This window comes from Phyllosticta citribraziliensis (genome assembly GCF_038025025.1).
Source record: "Phyllosticta citribraziliensis strain CPC 17464 chromosome Unknown J3D65scaffold_4, whole genome shotgun sequence".
Taxonomy (NCBI): Eukaryota; Fungi; Ascomycota; class Dothideomycetes; order Botryosphaeriales; family Phyllostictaceae; genus Phyllosticta; species Phyllosticta citribraziliensis.
In genome coordinates this window covers 225,041-243,805 of record NW_027117341.1, presented here as the reverse complement: position 1 = coordinate 243,805, position 18,765 = coordinate 225,041, and the positions used below count along the sequence as shown (strand labels likewise).

Sequence of the window (18,765 nt, the reverse complement as noted above, 5' to 3'; positions counted from 1 at the left end):
TCGGGTCCTCGGTCCATGCCGCTTTTTCGTCGTCGTCGGTGTATGCGTCATGGGGTTATGGTGATTGGGATGCTCTTTTCCTGCTTTCCCCCCCCCCCCCCCCCCCCCCCCCCTTTTTTCGGTTGGGTTATTTGGCCGAGCGGAGCAGAGCAGAAAGAAAGACAGGAGAGAAGAGCTGGTCTGAGCGAGAGCGATTTCCCCCATCACTTTTCCGTCTTTGTTTCGATTGATCGCGTTTCGTTTTGGGTTAGGGCTTGAGCTAGCACAGTCGGACTTTTTCCCGCGCGTTTGGCTTGGCTTTTCTTTTGCGACGCTCAGAGACGAGAAGACAGACAGACAGACAGTCGAGGGTGGTGTCGATGGTGGTGAAGGTGGAGGAGAAGGTGCAGTGGTAGAAGACTGTGGTGGCTGCAGTCTAAGACGGACCGGACGCCTTCGTGCATCATTGCTATGCGTATATCATGGTATTCTCGCACTTTTGACAACACTTTCTGAAAAGATGTGTGATGCTCGCTTGCTTCCTGCTCCCTTCCCGTCTCGCCTTTTCTCTCTCTTCATTTCTCTCTATTTTTCCACTCTTGCCAGTCAGCCTTTGCTCACGGCATGCTCGCCAAAGTGCCCACCCACAGAGATGCCCAGACCAATCTATCCCTCGCGTGGCTAGCTGCATGCGTGCCGTGACAGCGCGCTATCTACCTTTGCTTGCTTTTTTTTTTTTTTTTTTTTTTTTCGCTTCCGAGCGCAGCTCTGCCGGGCTGGCTGGCTGGCTGCCTTGTCCCCTATGCGCCCGCTAACCTATCTTACTTATCTACCTATGTACCTAGTAGCTGGTAGCTGGTAGCTGGTAGCTGGTAGCTGGTAGCTGAAAAAAAGCCGAGCTGAGTTGGCAACCTCGGCCGTCCCTCGCCCAGTGCGAAAACTGTATGGTGGGCAAGCAAGTCGCCGCAGCGTGGCGTGTGTCTGTCGGTTTGTTGGATGTGACGCGCTCCACGCTGCTGCCCCCCAGCTCTGCACTCGACGCACTCGACGCCAGTCTACGCGCTCCCACGTCGCCATCATCGCTCACTTACTGGACCAGGCAAGGCAATGAGCAGAACCCACCATGCCGCGCCGCGCCGCCACGCCAGCAACAGCAACAGCAGCAGCAACAGCAACAGCAGCAAGCACCACCGACCGTGTCCACCAACAATGCTCCGCGTCGTCTGCCCGTCCGCCAACCGACCCACCCACTCACTGGTCATCTGACCAGCGCGGCATGCGGGCGCCCACCCCATCACGTCTATCCTGGCCCGGCGCGTTGGTCACATCACATCACATCGCGTCCCATCACATCATGATGTTCCACCTCCTCTGCTGGGGCCCAGGGAGCGAGAGGACGGACGGACGTACGGCGCAAGGATGGGCTGTGGGTGATAGCCTGGGAAGCATGGAGGAGGAGTAGGAGGAGTAGGGTGATGCAGGAGCGAGCTGGGTAGGGAGGGCATGGTAGGTGTGGGAGACTGTGCTGCTGTGAAGTGTGGCTGGTGCACTGCCCTGGCAGACAGCGTCTCTACGTGCTTCTCTCTGTCATTGATGCTGGCGCTGGCTGGGAGAAGAGAGAAACTTGCTTTGTGGATGCGGATGCGGATGCGGATGCGGACTAAAGGGCCCAGGTGGCTATTAACTGTATGAGTAATAGTGGAGAAGGTGCTGGGATAGACAGTTTCCCTTAAAACGAAACCGCTCTTCTTTTGTCTGTCCAACTATTCTCATGACTGGATACGAGTTTCAATTTTTGAAAAGGTATGATGGGGGAATGCATCAATCACCCATGGGAAGAAAATTCCAGAACAGGGTAGAAAGAGAAACAGCGAGAGAACAAGCCAAACAACAGACAAAAACATGAAGCAAAAAAAAAAAAAAAAAAAAAAAAAAAAAACCACCCGAAACGTCTACCCTAGAGACCCTCGCCTTCTTCATCATCGTCCTCTTCTTCACAACGTGTACATGTAGACAGACTGCTGCACCTCTCCGCCACCAGCGGCTGCGTCGAGCGAATAAGATGGCAGGAGCATGCAAGGGAAACCCGCCCGCCTGCCCGCCCGCCGGCAGATACCTGTAGAGAAGACACGCATAACATGGCACCCTGCTAATAAACAAGCTGCCTGCCTACACGGCGACCGGTTGGCTGGGGTTGCCCACTTACCTTTTTGCATCTCCGGGCTCTTTTATCTGCGGCTCTCTCTCGAGACGTTGGGCGGGTTTTGAATGGATGAAGTGTGTTGTATTGCGGATGTAGGCAGAGGTACATACATGGGTGAGTGATGTAGCGGTGGGTCGTCTTCAGTCGCGTCGAGTCTCTCCTCTCTGCCTGGCTGCCTGCATGCATGTGCTATGTGCTCTCTCTCTCTCTCTCTCTGCTCGAGTCCCCCACCACCCCCACCACACACACCCACACCACAACAACCAACACCATCATGTAGCAGCGCAGCGCAGCGCAACCAGTCATCCGCGTCAATCCACCCACTCGCCCACACACCCACGCATCAAGCACCCGTCCCGTCCCGCCCGGCATGCTGCATGCTGCATGGCACCACACCGTACCACATCGCTTCTCGCCTCTCGCCTCTCGCCCTCTCTCTCTCCGTTTTACCCGTCCATTCACCATCCACTAATCATGGCAAATTCAGCCGTCCAACGATTTCCCATCTGCTGCGGTCGGCGTGCCTTGCCTTGCCTTGCTTTGCCTTGCTACCTACCTACCTACCTACCTACCTCCCGCACCACAAGTGTATGCAGCAGAGCAGTGACGCCGTCGCGAGTCGCCTTGGCACGAACAATTCCGACCGACAACCCAACCCCCCGCCAACGAAAGCAAACAGGCCTTTACTTTCCTGCTCGCGTCGCGTCGGCGGCGGGAGCGCCTCGTCTTTTCCTTCTCTCGCCCGTCCATGCCAATGCCAATAGCGCGGCGCGAATAAACTCAAGGTTGACCCCGTTGACCCGGTCCCGTACCGTACGCCGCCATCCATCCCCGTACGGTGCGTACGGTACCGCTGCCTGCCACCACCCGCCCGGCATCCGCCCGCTTACCCGCCCGTCCGCCCGCCCGTCCGCCCTGCCGTGCCGTGCCCGCGTCCTGTCGTTTCCCGCTGGCGGGCGGCACGGCGGCGGCGGAGGAGGCGGAGGACGAGGCGGGATATACCGCTGCACTGCATTTCGCTGCAAGATCAGATCAGATCGAGGCTCCGATTATCTGATTGATGGTGGGCGCGTGCGTGGCTGGCTGAAGAGCAGCAGTGCCTGCCGCTCAAGTGCGCCGGCCGGCCGACAGGAGGCACACGTAGACAGAGATGTAGCATGATTGGGCAAGATATGTATGTGCCATCATCCACTGCAAGCATGCAAGCGAGCAAGCAAGTATTCTCTCCATCACCGCAACACCGCAACCAACCAACCAACCGCATGCGCAGACGCCAACCCAAGTAGACACGACCGCTGCACGGCGCGTCGCGGCGCGGCGGTCCCGAAAGCCAAGCGTAGCCAAGCGAAACGCAGCAGAGCAAAGCTGAGATGAGATGAGATGAGACGGAACGAAACGAACAGAGGCTGGCTGAGGAGCTCAGCGCGACGGCGCGCTCAGCTTACCTACCTGCCTACCTACCACTCACTGGTGTTCCTTGTCCGAGTGCTTGCTTACATGCCTACCCACAGCTACCTCAACATGTCGGAATGCTTGTAGGCACGCACCCACTTCCGACTCTAGCACGCCTCGCCTCCCCTCCCCTCCATCTCCAACTAACCCAAATGTACCCGGCACCTGGGACCAAGGCAGGCGTTGCCAAAGGGAGAGACGCAGCGTAGCGCAGCGCAGCGCAGCGCAGCGATAGATATGCTATGGCCGGCGCGCGGTAAGAACGAAGTACAGACAGCCTCCGCGCCCGACATGCTGCATGGCTGCCCATGCCCGCCAAACGCCTGCCTCGCAGTGAACGCGTCGGGTGGTCTGCGAGATGATGGGCAGGCGGCGTGCGCGGCTGCGGAAGGGAGGGCAGGGCCGCGCCGCGCCGCGATGACATGAGATGAAATGCAGGTGTGCTGTGCTGCGCTGCGCGTCAGACGAGCGAGCGGGCGTGCGTGCATGGCGGCGCTGCGAGAACTACACTGCCCACGGTGGAGAACCTACCTACGCTCCTGCGTTTACGTTGAGGGAGAGAGACGGAGAGCAAGGAAGACGTTGGATATGCAAATTTGATGACTGAGACAAGATAAAATGAAATGACGAGGTTGATGGTGAAAAACAGTGTCAGTCTGAAGTATGCACATGAAAAAAGGACCACTCAAACCCGAGTCAAAAAGATCTTCCCTTTCCTCCAACACCACAATGAAAAATGAGGTATAATTCGTAGGACTCGTCAAAAAAAGGCCGCCTGCGCGCAACTTCTTGTGTTTTTCTGCCTTCCGCGTCCGACCTAGTAGTCGAAGCGCTCTGGAAGCACCATCGGTGCAATGAGACTCCAAATGTAGATGCCGTAGCAGGCCCACGCGCTGAGGATCTTGGCCCAGCTCGCCCAGTACGTGCGGCCCACGGCGACGAATCCGTCGTTTTCTTCCGTTGGGTCAAAGTTCATCGTGAGGAGCGTGGCGACCCAGCACGTTGCCAGCAGGAAGATGACGTGGAACAAGGTGTAGTTGTACTGCGTGCTGTTGCGCTCGTCGTCGCGATTCGCGTTGCCGTCATCCGACTCGTCGTCCGAGTCGTCGTCGTCGTCAAGAGCACTGGCGGGCAGGCTGCCGCTCTCAATGGCGGCGCGGAGAGCTGCCTGGCGCATCTCGCGTCGGCTCTCGGGTTGCTGCGTGACGAGGCCGTGCTCGTAGTCATCGGTGTGGACTGCAGAGTACTGGTTGTTGCCCTGGGAGCCGAGCGCAAGACCATATGTTGCGGCCCGGGTGGTGGTATATGCAACCGTGACAAAGGTTACGATGGCGCCGATGACGATGCTAGCTCGGCGAGTGCCGCGCGCGCGAATAAGTGGGTTGCACTTGTGATCGTCTGGTTCCATCCCCACGGCGGACATTGTGAGATACGTGCAGTAAATCGCAACCATGGCAGACTGGGCAAGTCCGGCGCGCGAGTTGACTTCCTGGATCTTGGGGTGGACCGAGATGATGGACGCAATCAGGAGCAGGACGAGGTTGACCGAGATGGCGGCCTGGTTCATCGAGCATCCTCCGTGCGCAAAGTAAATGTACATGACGATGGTCATGGCAAACGAGGCCAGGTACATGAACATGGTCGAGCCAATGAGCAACCACGTCCAGGTCTTGGATCCGGTAGTCTCAATCTTGTCCTGGCAGTACTCGGCCCAGTTGTGCGCGAGGTCGACGAGAAGGATCAAGCCGAGCAGCAAGAAGAGGACGGCACCAATCACGGCCAGGTAGCTGCCCCAAGAGACGAAAAAGCCTTCCGGAATGAAGAAGCTGACGACGATGAGGCCCAGCCAGGCGATGATCTTGGGGCCCCAAAATCCATTTTGGATGGGTGCACGGCCGTCCTTGGAGGTCCGCACGCCGAGCAAGATGATGGCCATGATGGCGTGGAAGACGCCGAGGGCAAAGTTGAATCGATGGACGGCGACGTATCCGTAGCATTCCTTTCCACCACATTGGAAGTCCATGTAGTCGAGGGTCAGGTGTTGGAGTTTTTTAATGGCCCAGTCTGTGAGCATGATCCAGGACACTATCGAGTTGACGAGGAGGATGAGGGCATAGGCGATGCGAGTGGCCATGCTTGGAGACGGTTAGCTGCAGTCGGAGGACATGTAGAGCAGAGCATCGCACCTGTTTTGACATTTTCCGCAGGCACTGCAGACGGCGCCGCAAGTCGCAGCACCGCAGCATGAGGCGGCGAAGCTGACGAGCTATCACGACTGTCAGTCAGTGGGGCGCGAGAGGGGGGAGGTGGACGTACGGTGCCAACGCCAGGCACAGCCAGCATAGGGAGAGAGAGCAGGGCGCCCATGGTTGCGGATGTTGGATGGTGGTGACTGGTGAGAGTCGAGCAGAGGTGGAGGTGGTTGCGGTGGTTACGCAAGAGGTGAACGACTGCGCCCGAGCCCGACGGCTTGGCGTGGCACGGCAGCGGGACCGGGAGGAACAGCAGAAAAGACGTTGCCGGCCATGACGTGGACCCTAGGCGGAGCGGGGGAAACGACATGACGGGGCGGCCCACTCATCTGTCGCAGGTCCCTGAAGCTGAGCCTGAGCCTGAGCCTGAGCCTGAGAGCGTGCGTGGACACTGAATCCCATCCCATCTCGACTAATAGGAGGCCTGCTCCACTCGCGACTCCATGATCTCTCTCGCTACTTCTCACCGCATGCCTGCGTGGCCTTGATCTCCCTCATCCTCCCTCTTATCTGCATTCCGCCCACCTACGAACCCCCGGCTCCCCGTAACTTATCGCTGGGCACGGAGACTTGCGGATCTGCTTCCCCAGTCTTAAACTCAATGCGCCCTTGAATCCTCCGCGACTCTGGACACCCATCGGACCCTCTCCCTCTAGCGACAATGATTACAGATTCGCTGGACGAGCGGGACCACCGCAAGCTTCGCATCCTCTCTGTTGTGGCCGCGACTTCAGTAGCCCTGGCCTGCGGCACAAACGTAATCCACTTCCTTCAGCCCCGGCCATTGCGCCCTGTCAACACCTGCTAATGCCTCTCCAGTATGCCTATTCCGCATGGGCGCCACAATTCGCCGACCGGTTACAGCTCTCCGCAACCCAAAGCAACCTCATCGTAAGAACTCGCGCCGACTTGCGCCATACACGATACTGAACATGATCAGGGTGTTGCTGGCAACATCGGCATGTACGCGTCGGGAATACCCACGGGCATGTTGGTTGACAGCAAAGGCCCACGACCAGCTGGATTCTTGGGTTCGCTGCTGATATTTGCCGGATACTTTCCTCTCAAAAAAGGTGTGCTATCAGAGACACATTTCGCAACGCGGAGCTAATGCGCGCTAGCCTATGACAACGGACCAGGTTCAATGAGCATGGTGCTCTTGTCTTTCTTGTCTTTCCTGACTGGATTGGGAAGTTCCGGTGCCTTTTCAGCTGCACTCAAGACTGGTGCGCCGTCCTCTGCATTTGTCGTCGTTCTCCGCTGATAACCACAGCCGCTACCAATTGGCCCAATCACCGCGGCACGGCCACGGCCTTTCCGTTGGCTGCCTTTGGGCTAAGCGCATTCTTCTTTACAACCATCTCGCGTGTAGTCTTTCCTGGAAACACCTCTGGCCTTCTCATGTTGCTTGCCTGTCTCACTCTTGGCATGGCCTTTGTCGGCACCTTTTTCCTTCAACTAGTGTCTCCGGAAAACGCCTCGTACTCCGCCGTCCCCACTGGCGAGAATGCCGGACATCGCCCGAGAAAGTCGAGGGAAAGCGATTTCTTTGGTGGCCTCCCCGAGGAAGGTGAGAGCAGAGATTTCTTTTGTTTAAACTCCCCCGAACCCCTTGGGCGGCTTCCAACCCAGACCGTACAGATCAGGAAGCGTCCATTGGCCCGAGCAGCAGAGTGCAGTCCGAGACCACATCCCTCTTGTCTGAATTAACCGCGTCCGAGGAGAGCAAATCAATCAGCCAGGTCACAGTAAGCGAGAGTCAAGACGAAAGCTCACATCGAACAGGTATTTCAGGGGTGAGGTTGCTGCGCACGTTGACGTGCTGGCAGCTGTTCTCAGTGTTGGGACTCTTGACAGGAATAGGACTGATGACCATCAACAACATTGGTCACGACGTAAGCGATTGCCACAAGACTCTCCATGACATGCTAATTTCCCCAGACCACGGCCCTCTGGTCCCACTATGATGACAGCGCGTCCAAGGAATTCATCTCCCACGCCCAACTCACCCAAGTGTCCATCATCTCTGTTGGCTCCTTCCTTGGCCGTCTCACCTCAGGAATCGGATCAGATTTCATCGTCAAGCAGCTTGGTCTTTCTAGATTCTGGTGCCTCATACTCTCGGCTCTCATTTTTACCACTGGTCAATTTGTCGCCATGAACATTGAAGATCCGAACCATCTATGGATGCTCAGCGGCCTAACTGGTCTTGCGTACGGAGCTCTTTTCGGCGTCTTTCCCTCAATAGTCGCCGACGCTTTTGGAGTGCAAGTGATGACGCAAAACTGGGGATTCATGACCCTATCGCCTGTCGTCAGCGGCAACATTTTCAACCTCTGCTACGGCAGCATCTACGACCATCAATCGGTAGAGCTCGAGGGCGGCGAGCGCGAGTGCACAAAGGGGCTCTCCTGCTACCGTGCCGCGTACGGCTTTACCTTTGCGGGCAGCCTCATCGGCTTGCTGCTCATCTTTTGGACGATCCGCCACGAGCACAACGTCAGGCGGCGGCGCGAGCAAGCCAATCGGTTCGAGCATGCGGCGTGAGTATGACGAAGCTGGACTGTCTTGAAAGAGGGGAAGGCGGGGGAGGTTGTGTGATTGAGAGCGCGGTGGAACTGACGCTTGCAGTGACGGGTAACGAGAGGCGCGCCGTCCCACTACGAGCTTCAACAGCCAGCCGAAGCAGTAGCCAGCCAGCTGTAAGGTACCTAGCAGCATCACCTGCCAGCGCCGCTCGCAAACATGGGCCGTTTCCGCCCACCGCCCTCGCCGCCTTCGCCCGCCGCGCCCCGACCCGCGGGGTTTGTGTCATCAATCTCGGATTTCTGTGCATTTTGTCGCGTCCGCTTCTAGATTTTTTTTCTTTCTTCTTTTGCCGATGTTGGTCAATTTTGCTTGCGTGCGTGTGGAGGTCTCTTGTCTTACACATGTCGTCGGCTCGCGTTGCATAGAAGTCGGGAACGGTGTTTTGTCTCATCTGGCTGGCAGATCTCAGATCTGGGGAACCGGTGTTCTTGTCTCTTTCTTTTCTGTTTTCCTGTGGGGGTGGAGGGGTGTCACGACGTCGCGGCGATCTTGACGCGTCCGGCACTGCTGCGAGACACTTTATAGAACGGACCCGGCCGCGGAATGCTGGGAGTTTTTTTCTTCTCCTCGTTTTCTTTTTCCTCTCCCCCCTTTGTGCCTTTCTTCGTACCGCGGGTTCCTGTTTGTATGTGGCTGGAGAGGAGCAGGGAAAAGCCCCGTTGGTGTTCACCTTGCCTTACTTTGCCTTTTGGTCGGCTCCGCGTTCTCGGCCGAGGCTGCTCGTTTGTTGATGTCTTTGATTGTGAGGGAGAAGAGGGAGGAGAGTGAGGGAGGCAGGCGCTGTCACCATTCTACTTACCGGTCAGACTGAGCGGGCGGGGGCGGGGGCTCGTGATGGCATTGGGTTGCTCGCGCGCAAGGAGCGAGCGCGCTCTTCGTTGCTCGAAAGGAAGGGAAGAGCAAAAGCAAAAGTGTGGTCGGTCTGGCTGCGAGTGCGCTGGCCAATCGAGACGGGCCAAAGTTGTGTAGAGGCGGTGGCTGCTGCTGCTGGCGAGATAGATGGTCGAAGCGGGCGTCGTGCTTTCTGACGTGTCAACGAAAGAAGAATTCTCCACGCTGTTTGTCTGTATGTCTGTGTGTCTGTCTGTCTAGTTGTTTGGCAGCCTCGCGCGCCGCCGCGCCCCCCTTTCTCCCTCCCCTCCCGTCCGTCCCCTCTCTGAGACATCGTCCCTCTTCAGCAGACTGACTGACAGGGCGATTGCAATGGCAACGCGAACGCCAGTCTCCCCATCACTCACCACTCCCTCCCTCCGACATTCCACCGCCAGGCCCATCCATCCTAGTCCACAACACCCTCACGCCCTCTCTTTCAACACCGTCTAGTCAAAGCTCGTCGACTCCACGCCTGGGCGCAGACACTACGTGCATGTAGCTAACCCCGAGATCCCCATCCCCCCCGTGCTTCACTACCTACTGTCCACCCGCTCGCCACCCCTCCCTCCCTCCCTCCCTTCTGCTGCTGCTGCTGCTGCTGCTGCTGCTGCTGCGTGTGCGTACCTACGTTCACTGGCTCGGCAGGGTCGGTGCGGTGCGGCTACACAGAGCATGTGGCGTTCTGAAACCTGGCGGGCAGGCAGGCAGCGCTTGAGTTGCCTGCTTGCGTTCCTGTCAGTGCACCTCAGCGCAGCGACGAACACGACGGGATGCACAGGCTGCACGCATGGGACGTACAGCATAGCAAGCACAGAGAGGGAGACTTGGGGCGAGAGCCGAGGGGAGCTTTTGCTGTGGCGAGAGGCGGAGATGGTTGGTAGGCTGCGTGAATGGATGGGGAGGCTTTGGCTTTGGGGGGGATGGGGATGGGATGGGCAAATGACGCTCGTCTCAGCTCGACGAACTACTCCTGCCTTGTGGTCGGTGGGCGGGTCTGGCGGACGCGCTGGCTGGCCGCCCCCTTTTGACACAGTGGTTGCACGGGTGGCACGGCAGCTGTTGGTGGTGGTGGTGGTGGTGGTGGTGGTGGTGGTGGAGGAGGAGGAGGTCATGACGGTGCAAAGGCTGCCCACTTGCTGCCAAGTACAGCACAGTACGGTACGTACGGTCAAGCCTGTAGATGAGTGGTCGTCGAGGCGGTGGTGGTCACATACGCTTTCTTTTCCTCCTTTGCTTCCAGACCTCACGCGCGCGATTTCAGTGCCCTTTTGCCATTTGCGGCGCGCGGCCGTCGGGCATGTGCGCTCTTCGTCTCCCCACACTTACCAGCGCGGTGGGTGCGTTGTGCCGCCGGCCGAGCAGGTAAGTACGTACCTAGGGAGATGTGGGTGTGAGCAGTCAGTTCGTGCTGGGCATGGCGTTGCGTATTGCTGAGAGGCTGGTCGAGGACGATCTGTCGTGCACACACAGCGTCTGTCTGTCGGCGGCCGGTCTGCGCGCCCTCCTGCCGCCGTGAGAAAATGCGGTAAAGTGCCATGGTCGCCGTGATGCCATGGTGGGTGGGTGGGTGGGTCCAGCTCTTCCTTTCTCTCTGCCTTGCCACTGCGTTCCAACGCGTCGGGCTGCCCGAGTTGGCTGTTTTGTTTTCCGCGGTTTGCAAAAAGCCGTATTGTAATTTTGGCTCGTTTGTCTGGTTTCTGGTGCGGTGTTTAATGGGTGACAGGAGGACTGGCGCGCGGTGGCTGCAGCTGTTCACGGCGGCTGGCTGCCGCCGCTGTCAAGAGGAGGCGAGCACGTTGTCCAGCTGCCGTCTCCCGCGCCGGTGCCATCTCCGGGGCCTGAGCTCATCCATGCTCGCTGAGGTAGCAATCAGATGGTCGGAAGCGACTGCAGTCGAATCTTGTTCTGTAATGTCGTTCTCGTGAGGATGCTCGAGGCGGTGAGGCTTGAGTTACTTCAACTCGGGAACTTCGTCTCAAGAGGTGCAGAGCCATCTCAATCGGTCTGGACGTGCTGAGAGGGCGGATTGTTGTCGCGTGTAAGCTCTTCGATTTTTTGTCATTGTGCTCTGCGAAAGTGTTTGGATAATTGTTGACGGCGGCGGTGGTGTGGAGTTGCATTTGGCGGCAACGACTTTTCCTTGCGCGCGACGGACCGGGACCCGGCTGCGCGGACATCGCGTCTTTCTTCCGCGATGACTTCACCAACCATCCACCAGTATTGCGTGTATCGCCGCCAACAGCGAAGCGCGACAGGCCAATTCGCTTGGTCCGACCTATCCTCCTCTCCGTATACCCTTGCTGAGCTCAACTCACCACCATGGCCCCCACGTCCCGCTGGAGAGGCCTCAAAGTCGGCTACTACACAGTAACGAGCCTGGCGCTCCTCCTCTTCGTCCGCGACTCCGTCGCCGAAGTCACTCCCGTCCACGGACCGTCAATGGCACCGACATTCAGCCCAGCCTTCCACGAGACGGGCCGCATGGACAGAGTGCTCTTCAACCGGCTCATCGACCCCCGGTTCCTGCGCCGCGGCGACGTCGTCTCGCTCTGGGGCCCGCACAAGCCGGAACAGCTGAGCATCAAGCGCGTCGTCGGGCTGCCGGGGGACCTGGTCGTCGTGGGGCGCCGGCCAAAGGGCAGGGCGGGCGGCGAGGAGCAGGGTCTCCATTGGGGCAAGGTGCGCGTGCCGTGGAATCACGTGTGGGTCGAGGGCGACAATTGGAGAGAGAGCGTGGATAGCACTACATATGGTCCGGTGAGTGTTCTCGGTGCTGCTCTTTGGGCCTTATCGCTGACGGGTCGTGGTAGGTTCCTATGGGCTTGGTCAATGGCCGCGCAGAGTACATTCTGTGGCCGCCCAGTCGGTTGGGAAAGGCTTCGAACGCGAATTCAGAGTACCAGACCCGCTCGAAGGCTATACCACCAAAATCGAAACCCACAATGCCAGCCGAGTTTCTGGATTGAAGATGGTCATGCGGAAGCAACCCAAGACGGAGGAACCCTAGATGGAGTAAGGATACCAAGGAGTTGCCGATTACTACACTGAAAGATCGGCACGCCAGCTGCATGATGGCCATGAATGTGACCCTATCGATAACAGGAGGCCGACGGAACAGTCATAAAGTCGCTTGCGAAAGCTCTCTCGGAAAAAGTCGCTTGGTCGTGTTGCGCTGAGCCGGCTGTGATGCGCACCATGTGCTCACAGTGCGCTTTGCTCCCTTTCCCAGTCTTCGAGCTGGCCATTTATCAGCACCACTGTTAAATTCCGTTTCGTCCTAGATGCGCTGGCAAGAACTGCCAAGGACTATCAAGGACCCACTTCAATCGACAAACTCTTTCCACTAAACTGTTTTCCAATCAGCCTCCCGAAACTCACACCATGAGCGACTCATCGGATGAATGGAAAGACTGGACCACTGACTCGAGCGATTCAGAAGATGAATGGTTCGACGCAAAGCCTTTCATCGAACTTTCGCTCTCGGCGTATGAAAGGAAGGCAAGAGAATATCTCGAACGTGATCTATCGACAATCAACTGGGAACGGCTCAAATCAAAGTTGAACAATGCCACTTTTGTGCCGAAGCTGCATCCCGTGCCTAGATGGCTCCGTCTTATCGACGTGGTCCAGAGGAAAATCGTCAGAGTGCCGCGACAGCCATTCGACTATGTCTGCTTGAGTTATACTTGGGGAAAAGTCAAAGAATTTCAAGCCAGAGTAGACAACATTACCCGGCTGCAAGAAGACGGAGCACTAGACAGCCCTGAGAATCCAGAGGAACCAATGGGCCCAAATAATCTAGGAGTCCCGGCAACAATTCAGGACGCCATGACTGCCTGTCAAAGTCTCGGCCAACGATACCTCTGGGTAGACAGGCTTTGCATCGTGCAGGATGGCCCTAAAGAAGACATACAGGCCCATTTCGACGGAATCGGTCGCATCTACAATCACGCACTCGTCACTCTCATAGCGTACGAGGGCAACGACGCAAGATACGGATTGCATGGTATTTCGAGACCCATAGATCCGAAGGCTTCTGGAAACGATTCCTGGACGAGATCAGCATGGCTGAAACGCGGCTGGACGTACCAAGAAGCGGTACTGTCTCGGAACGTGGTGTTTTTTCTAAGAGAGGGCGTCATATTCGAGCATGAGGGGGAAGCATTTCTGTCACGAGGACTTCAAGAACCGCGCATTTCTCAACACACAACGATGTTTCACGGCGCGGTCCAATACTGCGAAGCTGTCGAAAATTATACCGAAAGAATGTTGAGCTACCGGCACGACATTGTCAATGCGTTTTCCGGCATTTGCAATCATCTGTTCGACAAGAACCATTTATTTGGCATGCCCAGGAATGATTTTGACAGCGCTATGCATTGGTGGGTAAAAGACGGCCAAGGGAGACGTCGGCCCAGTACCAACGGTCACATTTTTCCAACGTGGTGCTGGGCCTCAATGGAAGGTCAAATACTCTTCCCCAGAGATCTCCGGAATCTGGTCATACCTTTTTGGGCTTTTGTTGATAAGATTGACAGCAAAGGGAAGGTTTCTTTGGATTATCCGAGGCCCAACTTTGGAATGTTTGGTCAAGGAAGTAAGAAAAATGATGCCTTGATGCGTATGGCAATTCATGCCTACGTAAATGGCTACATATCAGTGTCTCCGACCGAAAATATATCTCGCGATATGACGACCACTGAATTCGGGAACAAGTTTCCCTCTTACGCGGACTTTTGGAAATACTCCCGTGGCATCAGGTCAAACAATCCCAGCCAAAATCCCGACGTGGAACCCCTTTACTTCCGAGAGTTTTCGGAGCAGCAAAAAAGCCTTGCAAAATCACCAGGTCGCATTCTAGTCCATTCGTGGATTTCAAGACTAGACGTAACGCACAAGGTGGACAGGCACGGATCGATCGGGCTTCACATTTTCCACGGCCGTGATTGTATTGGAGCGGGATTCGCCGAGGCCATCTCAGGACCATCACTGCGCCGCGGCAGTCTCACATTTTTCGCGTTGTCGGCTTGCTTGTGTGAGGCCTGGGAGTTGAAGCAAGTCTTTTCTCCTCTTGAGATTTTCAATTCCCAGTTTTCCGATCCGGATCCTCGCAGGCAATGCTTCTATGTCGCCATCATAGCCATTGAAGAGTCCGAAGAAGACGGTGTTTTCCATCGGATCGGCACCGGTCTTATTAGGTTCGACGCGTGGTTTGAAAAACTCGAACGCGAGAGGCGAAGCTTCGTGTTGGAGTAGGGGCCGCCTGGTGCCATCGGCGACAGAAACATGTGCTTGCTGAGGTTGGCGCAGGAAATCCAAGAGCATCAAGACGACTGCAGGTGACTTTGAACTTCACATGCTAGAGCTCGAGAGGCTCTTGAATGGTGTGCTATCTATCAGTGTGGGATCCTCCAATATTGGAGCGCCTCCATTGACAAAGAGAAACTCTTGGAAGCGGCGGCTCCATGCACCGATGATGCAGATCTACCGTAGAAGAACGCTCTCACGGTACGAGATCTAGTCCGGCGGTACGATGGTACTGCTCAACCAGAACTAGAACCAGAGCAAAACCCTGGCTGCTGCTTAGGGAAATCAACTGAACATTATCATGTGAATCCATTTTCCGGGGTCTCTGAATGCCCCGCTCTGCGCAAAGTGTCGCTGAGAAACATTGACCATTAACCATACATCATGAAGCCCTCACATGGCAAGCTCTCTCACCTTGCAGGTGTCTTCACCATGTCCAAGAACTTGCACAAGCAACGGACCATCACCACCCACAGGACGAAAGAGAAACCTACTCCTATGTATGCACTCAAGTTCCTTCGGGGACCTTCGATCATCAGTGTCTCTCGCGTCCCTGCAATGCTCTCGTTCTCCGCCACATTCGTCTCTCCTCTGAGGTTGTTCCTCTCCTTTTTTGCTGGTTTTGCCTCCTTTTCAACCCCTAATCTTTCCTCCAGCGCCTCAACTCGCGCCTCGCGCACCGCAATTTGTCGATCCTTCTCCTCCAGCTCCAGACGAAGTCTCCTCGCGCGCACCTCGAGCTCTCGTGTGCGCAGCACCTCGCTCTCTAGCTTGTCGTTGACGAGGCGATAGCACTCGACGATGGAACGGTGGGCCGCGAGCAGCATCTCGTAGCGCTTCACCGTGACGGACAGCGTGGGAAATTCCAGAGACCCGCCGCCGCCATGTTGTGTGGCTGGTTCGTCTTCGGTATCTGGCTCTGACAGCGAGGAGCGCGCGTCGTAGTATATCGTCGTTGTGGAGTCTGCGGAGCTGCTCCTTGTTGCAGACGTCCCGAACTCGTCGAGTTTGTCGAGTCTGGCGGCTCGGGGAGCGGAGAGGTCGGCTTCTTCCGACAGTGTTGCTTCGGAATTTATTGAGATCCTTCGGTATTCTGCTTCTGCATCGTCGATGGTGGGAGCTGCAAAAGGTCAGTTTCCCCATTTCCAGAAGCTGCTCTGGCTCTGTTGCCGATGGCGTGCTTGCTTACACATTTTGCAGGAGTATCGAGGTGGCGCGCCGCTGGGTATGTACACGGCTACTGCTGGGTTCATTCGAGGGCTTCGAGGCCGCGATGGCCGTTGCGAGATCGAGGAGTAGTAAGGTGGTGGTGGTGACCGCGGAGGTTCCCCGCTCTGCTCGTATATGTACTCCATCTCCATGATTCTCTGGACTAATGGTAGACAGGAGTCGTTTTGGAGAGAAATTGGGTCGTCGACGGACGTTCCGCGGTACGGCTTTCTGCGAATGCTTGTGGACGAGTCGAAAGAGGGACCTAATTACGCAATCGCAACCAATCGTTTTTCTTCAAGGGACAGAACAGAATGTGGGGTGTGTAAAAGAGCGAAAGGAACGAGGAGACGGCCAGATCCAAAGGTTTTAATCATGCGGATAAAATGGTACTCGTACAGGACAAACACCAACCACCAAGCAAGCAGAGCATGACATACATACAGAGCCTATAAAAATATCGCGCCATGAACAAAAAGCCTGCGCGCCGCGCCGGGAACCCGCGTCAGGTGAATGTTGCCTTCTTTGGCACTTGGGCTGCGGTGGAACCACGAGGACCAGGTTACCTGCATGTCTCATTGGCCGAAGGGCGAGGAGACGATTCGGCGGAGTTTAGTTTTCGTCGACGCGCCGGCCCAAAACGAGAGACGGGCGACGACCCCACGGGCACCAGCAGCAAGGAACAGCGCAAAAAAAGCATTCCCAAGCTTTCGAAGAACCGCGCCTTGCTGCGTTCACCCGGCCGTCCCTTCTGCTGACCGACTCTTTTGGCAACCCGTCGCTGCCAGGGACAGCCTCGAGCCGCCGCAGGCTGCGACACACACCCAAAAACGAGGTCCCGAGACCTGACGGTCGGGAAGCGGCTAGTCTTCTCTGCGTTTTCTAGCGGGAGCCCGTATTTTGCCTGCTACTGCTGCTGCGGGGCGGAGGAAGAGGGAAGAAAAGAGAGTTGCCAAAAGAAAGACCCGCGTGTTTGCTCAAGGTTGCGTTGCATGATCGATGCATCAGCGGCCCCAGCTCCTCCAGCTAGCCGACCAACCATACCGAACCGACCACAGCCGGCATATACGGGAGTCGCCTACTTACCCTACCTTACCCTACCCTCTTTTAGTCTCCTGTTGTGTGGCTCTCTGCGCTGAGGTCATCGTGAGGACGGAACACGTTCAGCCCGCCAATTCGGGACACCCGTCGACGACCTGTTCCCAAATGGGGAGCTTGGAGCACGCTTGGGTGCCCTGTGTGCCTCCACATTGGGCATAAATCCAGGGACTAAAAATAAAGAGAGCCAGAGAGAAGTGACGGACGGCCATGGTGGGGAGGTGGTGAAGAGGCGTCGGCCGTGGTGGCGGCGTTTTCGTGCGCTGGCTGGCGGCGGGGTTTTGTTGGTGCAACAACGCGCACCGCACCCACTGCCTACATACATAGGGGGCTGAGGAAACGACATGCCATGATTCCTCTCAGTAGCGAGAGCCAAGTCTTTCCGGCCTCGCTTTTTCACCTCATTTAAAGCTGCATCCCCGTCCGCCGCATCGTCTGACAGTCTGTCGCCATCCACGTTCCACATGTCCTCGCGACCACTGCGCCTCGAGCCATCCTCGAAGCTCCAATACGAAAGGCGTCATAGGGGCGTCGATAACCTTCTCGTCCACCGGCGAACCGTCTTTCTCATGTAAATTGATCCCCGACCGCTCTGGTTTGATGTTTAGTTCCTATTCCCCGGGCCTCGTGGACCACCGCAACGCGCGCCCAGTGGTAGGCCTGAGCGGGTGCGAAAAAAGCAAACTTCTGAATCAGCTGCCCTCCTTTTTTCGACGTTGTTGCTTTTTGCCATAGATCACTTGCGATTGCCACGTCCGCACCTATCCGTATGCGTTGATTTGAATTGATTGAATAGATAGATGGGAGCCCCTGAAGCTGGAGACAGCTGACCTGGATGGTCAAAATGGCCTGATCTTGGTTGCGAGTTGGAAACCTTTCTTCTCGGTGCGGTTGCTTGTCGTCGGGGGTTTAAAGTGCAGTTTTCGTTCATTCAGCGCTGCTTGCCGCTTTGGGATTCCAGAGGCGTCAGTGATTTGAATCGACGGCCATGGTCGCGCGAGAACACCAGTGGCACTGTCACTTCACAGCGTTCAGCGCCCATCAGATTGGGCTTTCGCGGGATGTCGGCGGCTAAGCTTTGCAAGCGCATAGAAAATCCACAAGAGCTCGCTGTATGGCAAGTCAGAGCGCGAAGTTAAGACGCATGGTTTGATGGGCAAAAAGAAGCATCGATTTTTGATTTGGAAGATGTTGCCAAAACGTTTTCATGCGCTCGTCGTCAGTTCAGAGCCATTCTGGTTTCCAGTTCCAGTGTTTCCTCCTGCCTGCTCGTGCCCGTGTATCAATCAGAGAAATGAGATGCAACGAGTGTAACTGCAGCTGATCAGAAAAAGCACTTCGGGGGGTTGTGACGACTTACCGAGTCTTCATCGCTTCATCAGGCAAGCATTCCAATCCTCAACACCCGAAAAGCAGTGTCAAACGTACGTCGAATTTTCTGCCAATCTTGCGGTGCATGTTCTGTGTCCTCACCAGTCGAAATGATCCGACTACAGGGTCGAGCTGCCGTGCGAAAGACTCTTGTCGATATCGATTGCAAGGGAGCGTTCGGCGGGATGTAGCCGGCTTCTTCCTGGCAGAAAAGAGTCAGTACACTCCATTGAAGGCACGAGAGGAGGGAATTACTTGCGGTCTACATGAAAGCTTCTGGTGGGAGGTGCTCAACGTCTTCTGCGCTAATATCGACGTCTTTGAGGCTGTCGTTTTCATCGTCGTCGCTGTCATTGTAGTCGTGATCAGAGGGGCTGTCGCTGGAGGGACGGAGGAAATTCGAGAATGAGATATATTTCAAGGCTGAGTGTC

General features: G+C 56.5%; 5 protein-coding genes across 5 annotated transcripts; 3 read left to right on the top strand and 2 right to left on the bottom strand.

Annotated features, from left to right (window-relative positions):
• Positions 1–4,254: 4,254 nt before the first annotated feature.
• Positions 4,255–6,057, bottom strand: J3D65DRAFT_276516 (serine incorporator/TMS membrane protein). Its single transcript, XM_066795017.1, has 3 exons — positions 5,951–6,057; positions 5,821–5,900; positions 4,255–5,769 (listed from the first exon to the last, which is right to left on the bottom strand). The coding sequence occupies exons 1-3, from the start codon at positions 5,999–6,001 to the stop codon at positions 4,452–4,454; spliced, it is 1,449 nt and encodes a 482-aa protein (XP_066656613.1). The 5' UTR covers positions 6,002–6,057; the 3' UTR covers positions 4,255–4,451.
• Positions 6,058–6,372: 315 nt separating this feature from the next.
• Positions 6,373–8,433, top strand: J3D65DRAFT_692734 (major facilitator superfamily domain-containing protein; the record flags this gene model as incomplete). Its single annotated transcript, XM_066803948.1, has 7 exons — positions 6,373–6,643; positions 6,706–6,777; positions 6,827–6,959; positions 7,008–7,112; positions 7,160–7,456; positions 7,519–7,781; positions 7,828–8,433. Exons 1-7 carry the CDS (start codon positions 6,548–6,550, stop codon positions 8,431–8,433), a joined length of 1,572 nt encoding a protein of 523 aa, XP_066656612.1. The 5' UTR covers positions 6,373–6,547.
• A 3,234-nt stretch (positions 8,434–11,667) lies between these two features.
• J3D65DRAFT_666075 (peptidase S24/S26A/S26B/S26C) lies at positions 11,668–12,355 on the top strand (the record flags this gene model as incomplete). Its single annotated transcript, XM_066802890.1, has 3 exons — positions 11,668–12,105; positions 12,159–12,190; positions 12,244–12,355. The coding sequence occupies 3 exons, from the start codon at positions 11,668–11,670 to the stop codon at positions 12,353–12,355; spliced, it is 582 nt and encodes a 193-aa protein (XP_066656611.1).
• Positions 12,356–12,522: 167 nt separating this feature from the next.
• J3D65DRAFT_276324 (heterokaryon incompatibility protein-domain-containing protein) lies at positions 12,523–14,828 on the top strand. The gene has a single exon (XM_066795016.1). The coding sequence runs from the start codon at positions 12,730–12,732 to the stop codon at positions 14,602–14,604; it is 1,875 nt and encodes a 624-aa protein (XP_066656610.1). The 5' UTR covers positions 12,523–12,729; the 3' UTR covers positions 14,605–14,828.
• J3D65DRAFT_618287 (uncharacterized protein) lies at positions 14,606–16,275 on the bottom strand. The gene is made up of 2 exons (XM_066799637.1): positions 15,845–16,275; positions 14,606–15,775 (listed from the first exon to the last, which is right to left on the bottom strand). The coding sequence occupies exons 1-2, from the start codon at positions 16,014–16,016 to the stop codon at positions 15,066–15,068; spliced, it is 882 nt and encodes a 293-aa protein (XP_066656609.1). The 5' UTR covers positions 16,017–16,275; the 3' UTR covers positions 14,606–15,065.
• Between the last annotated feature and the right edge of the window lie 2,490 nt (positions 16,276–18,765).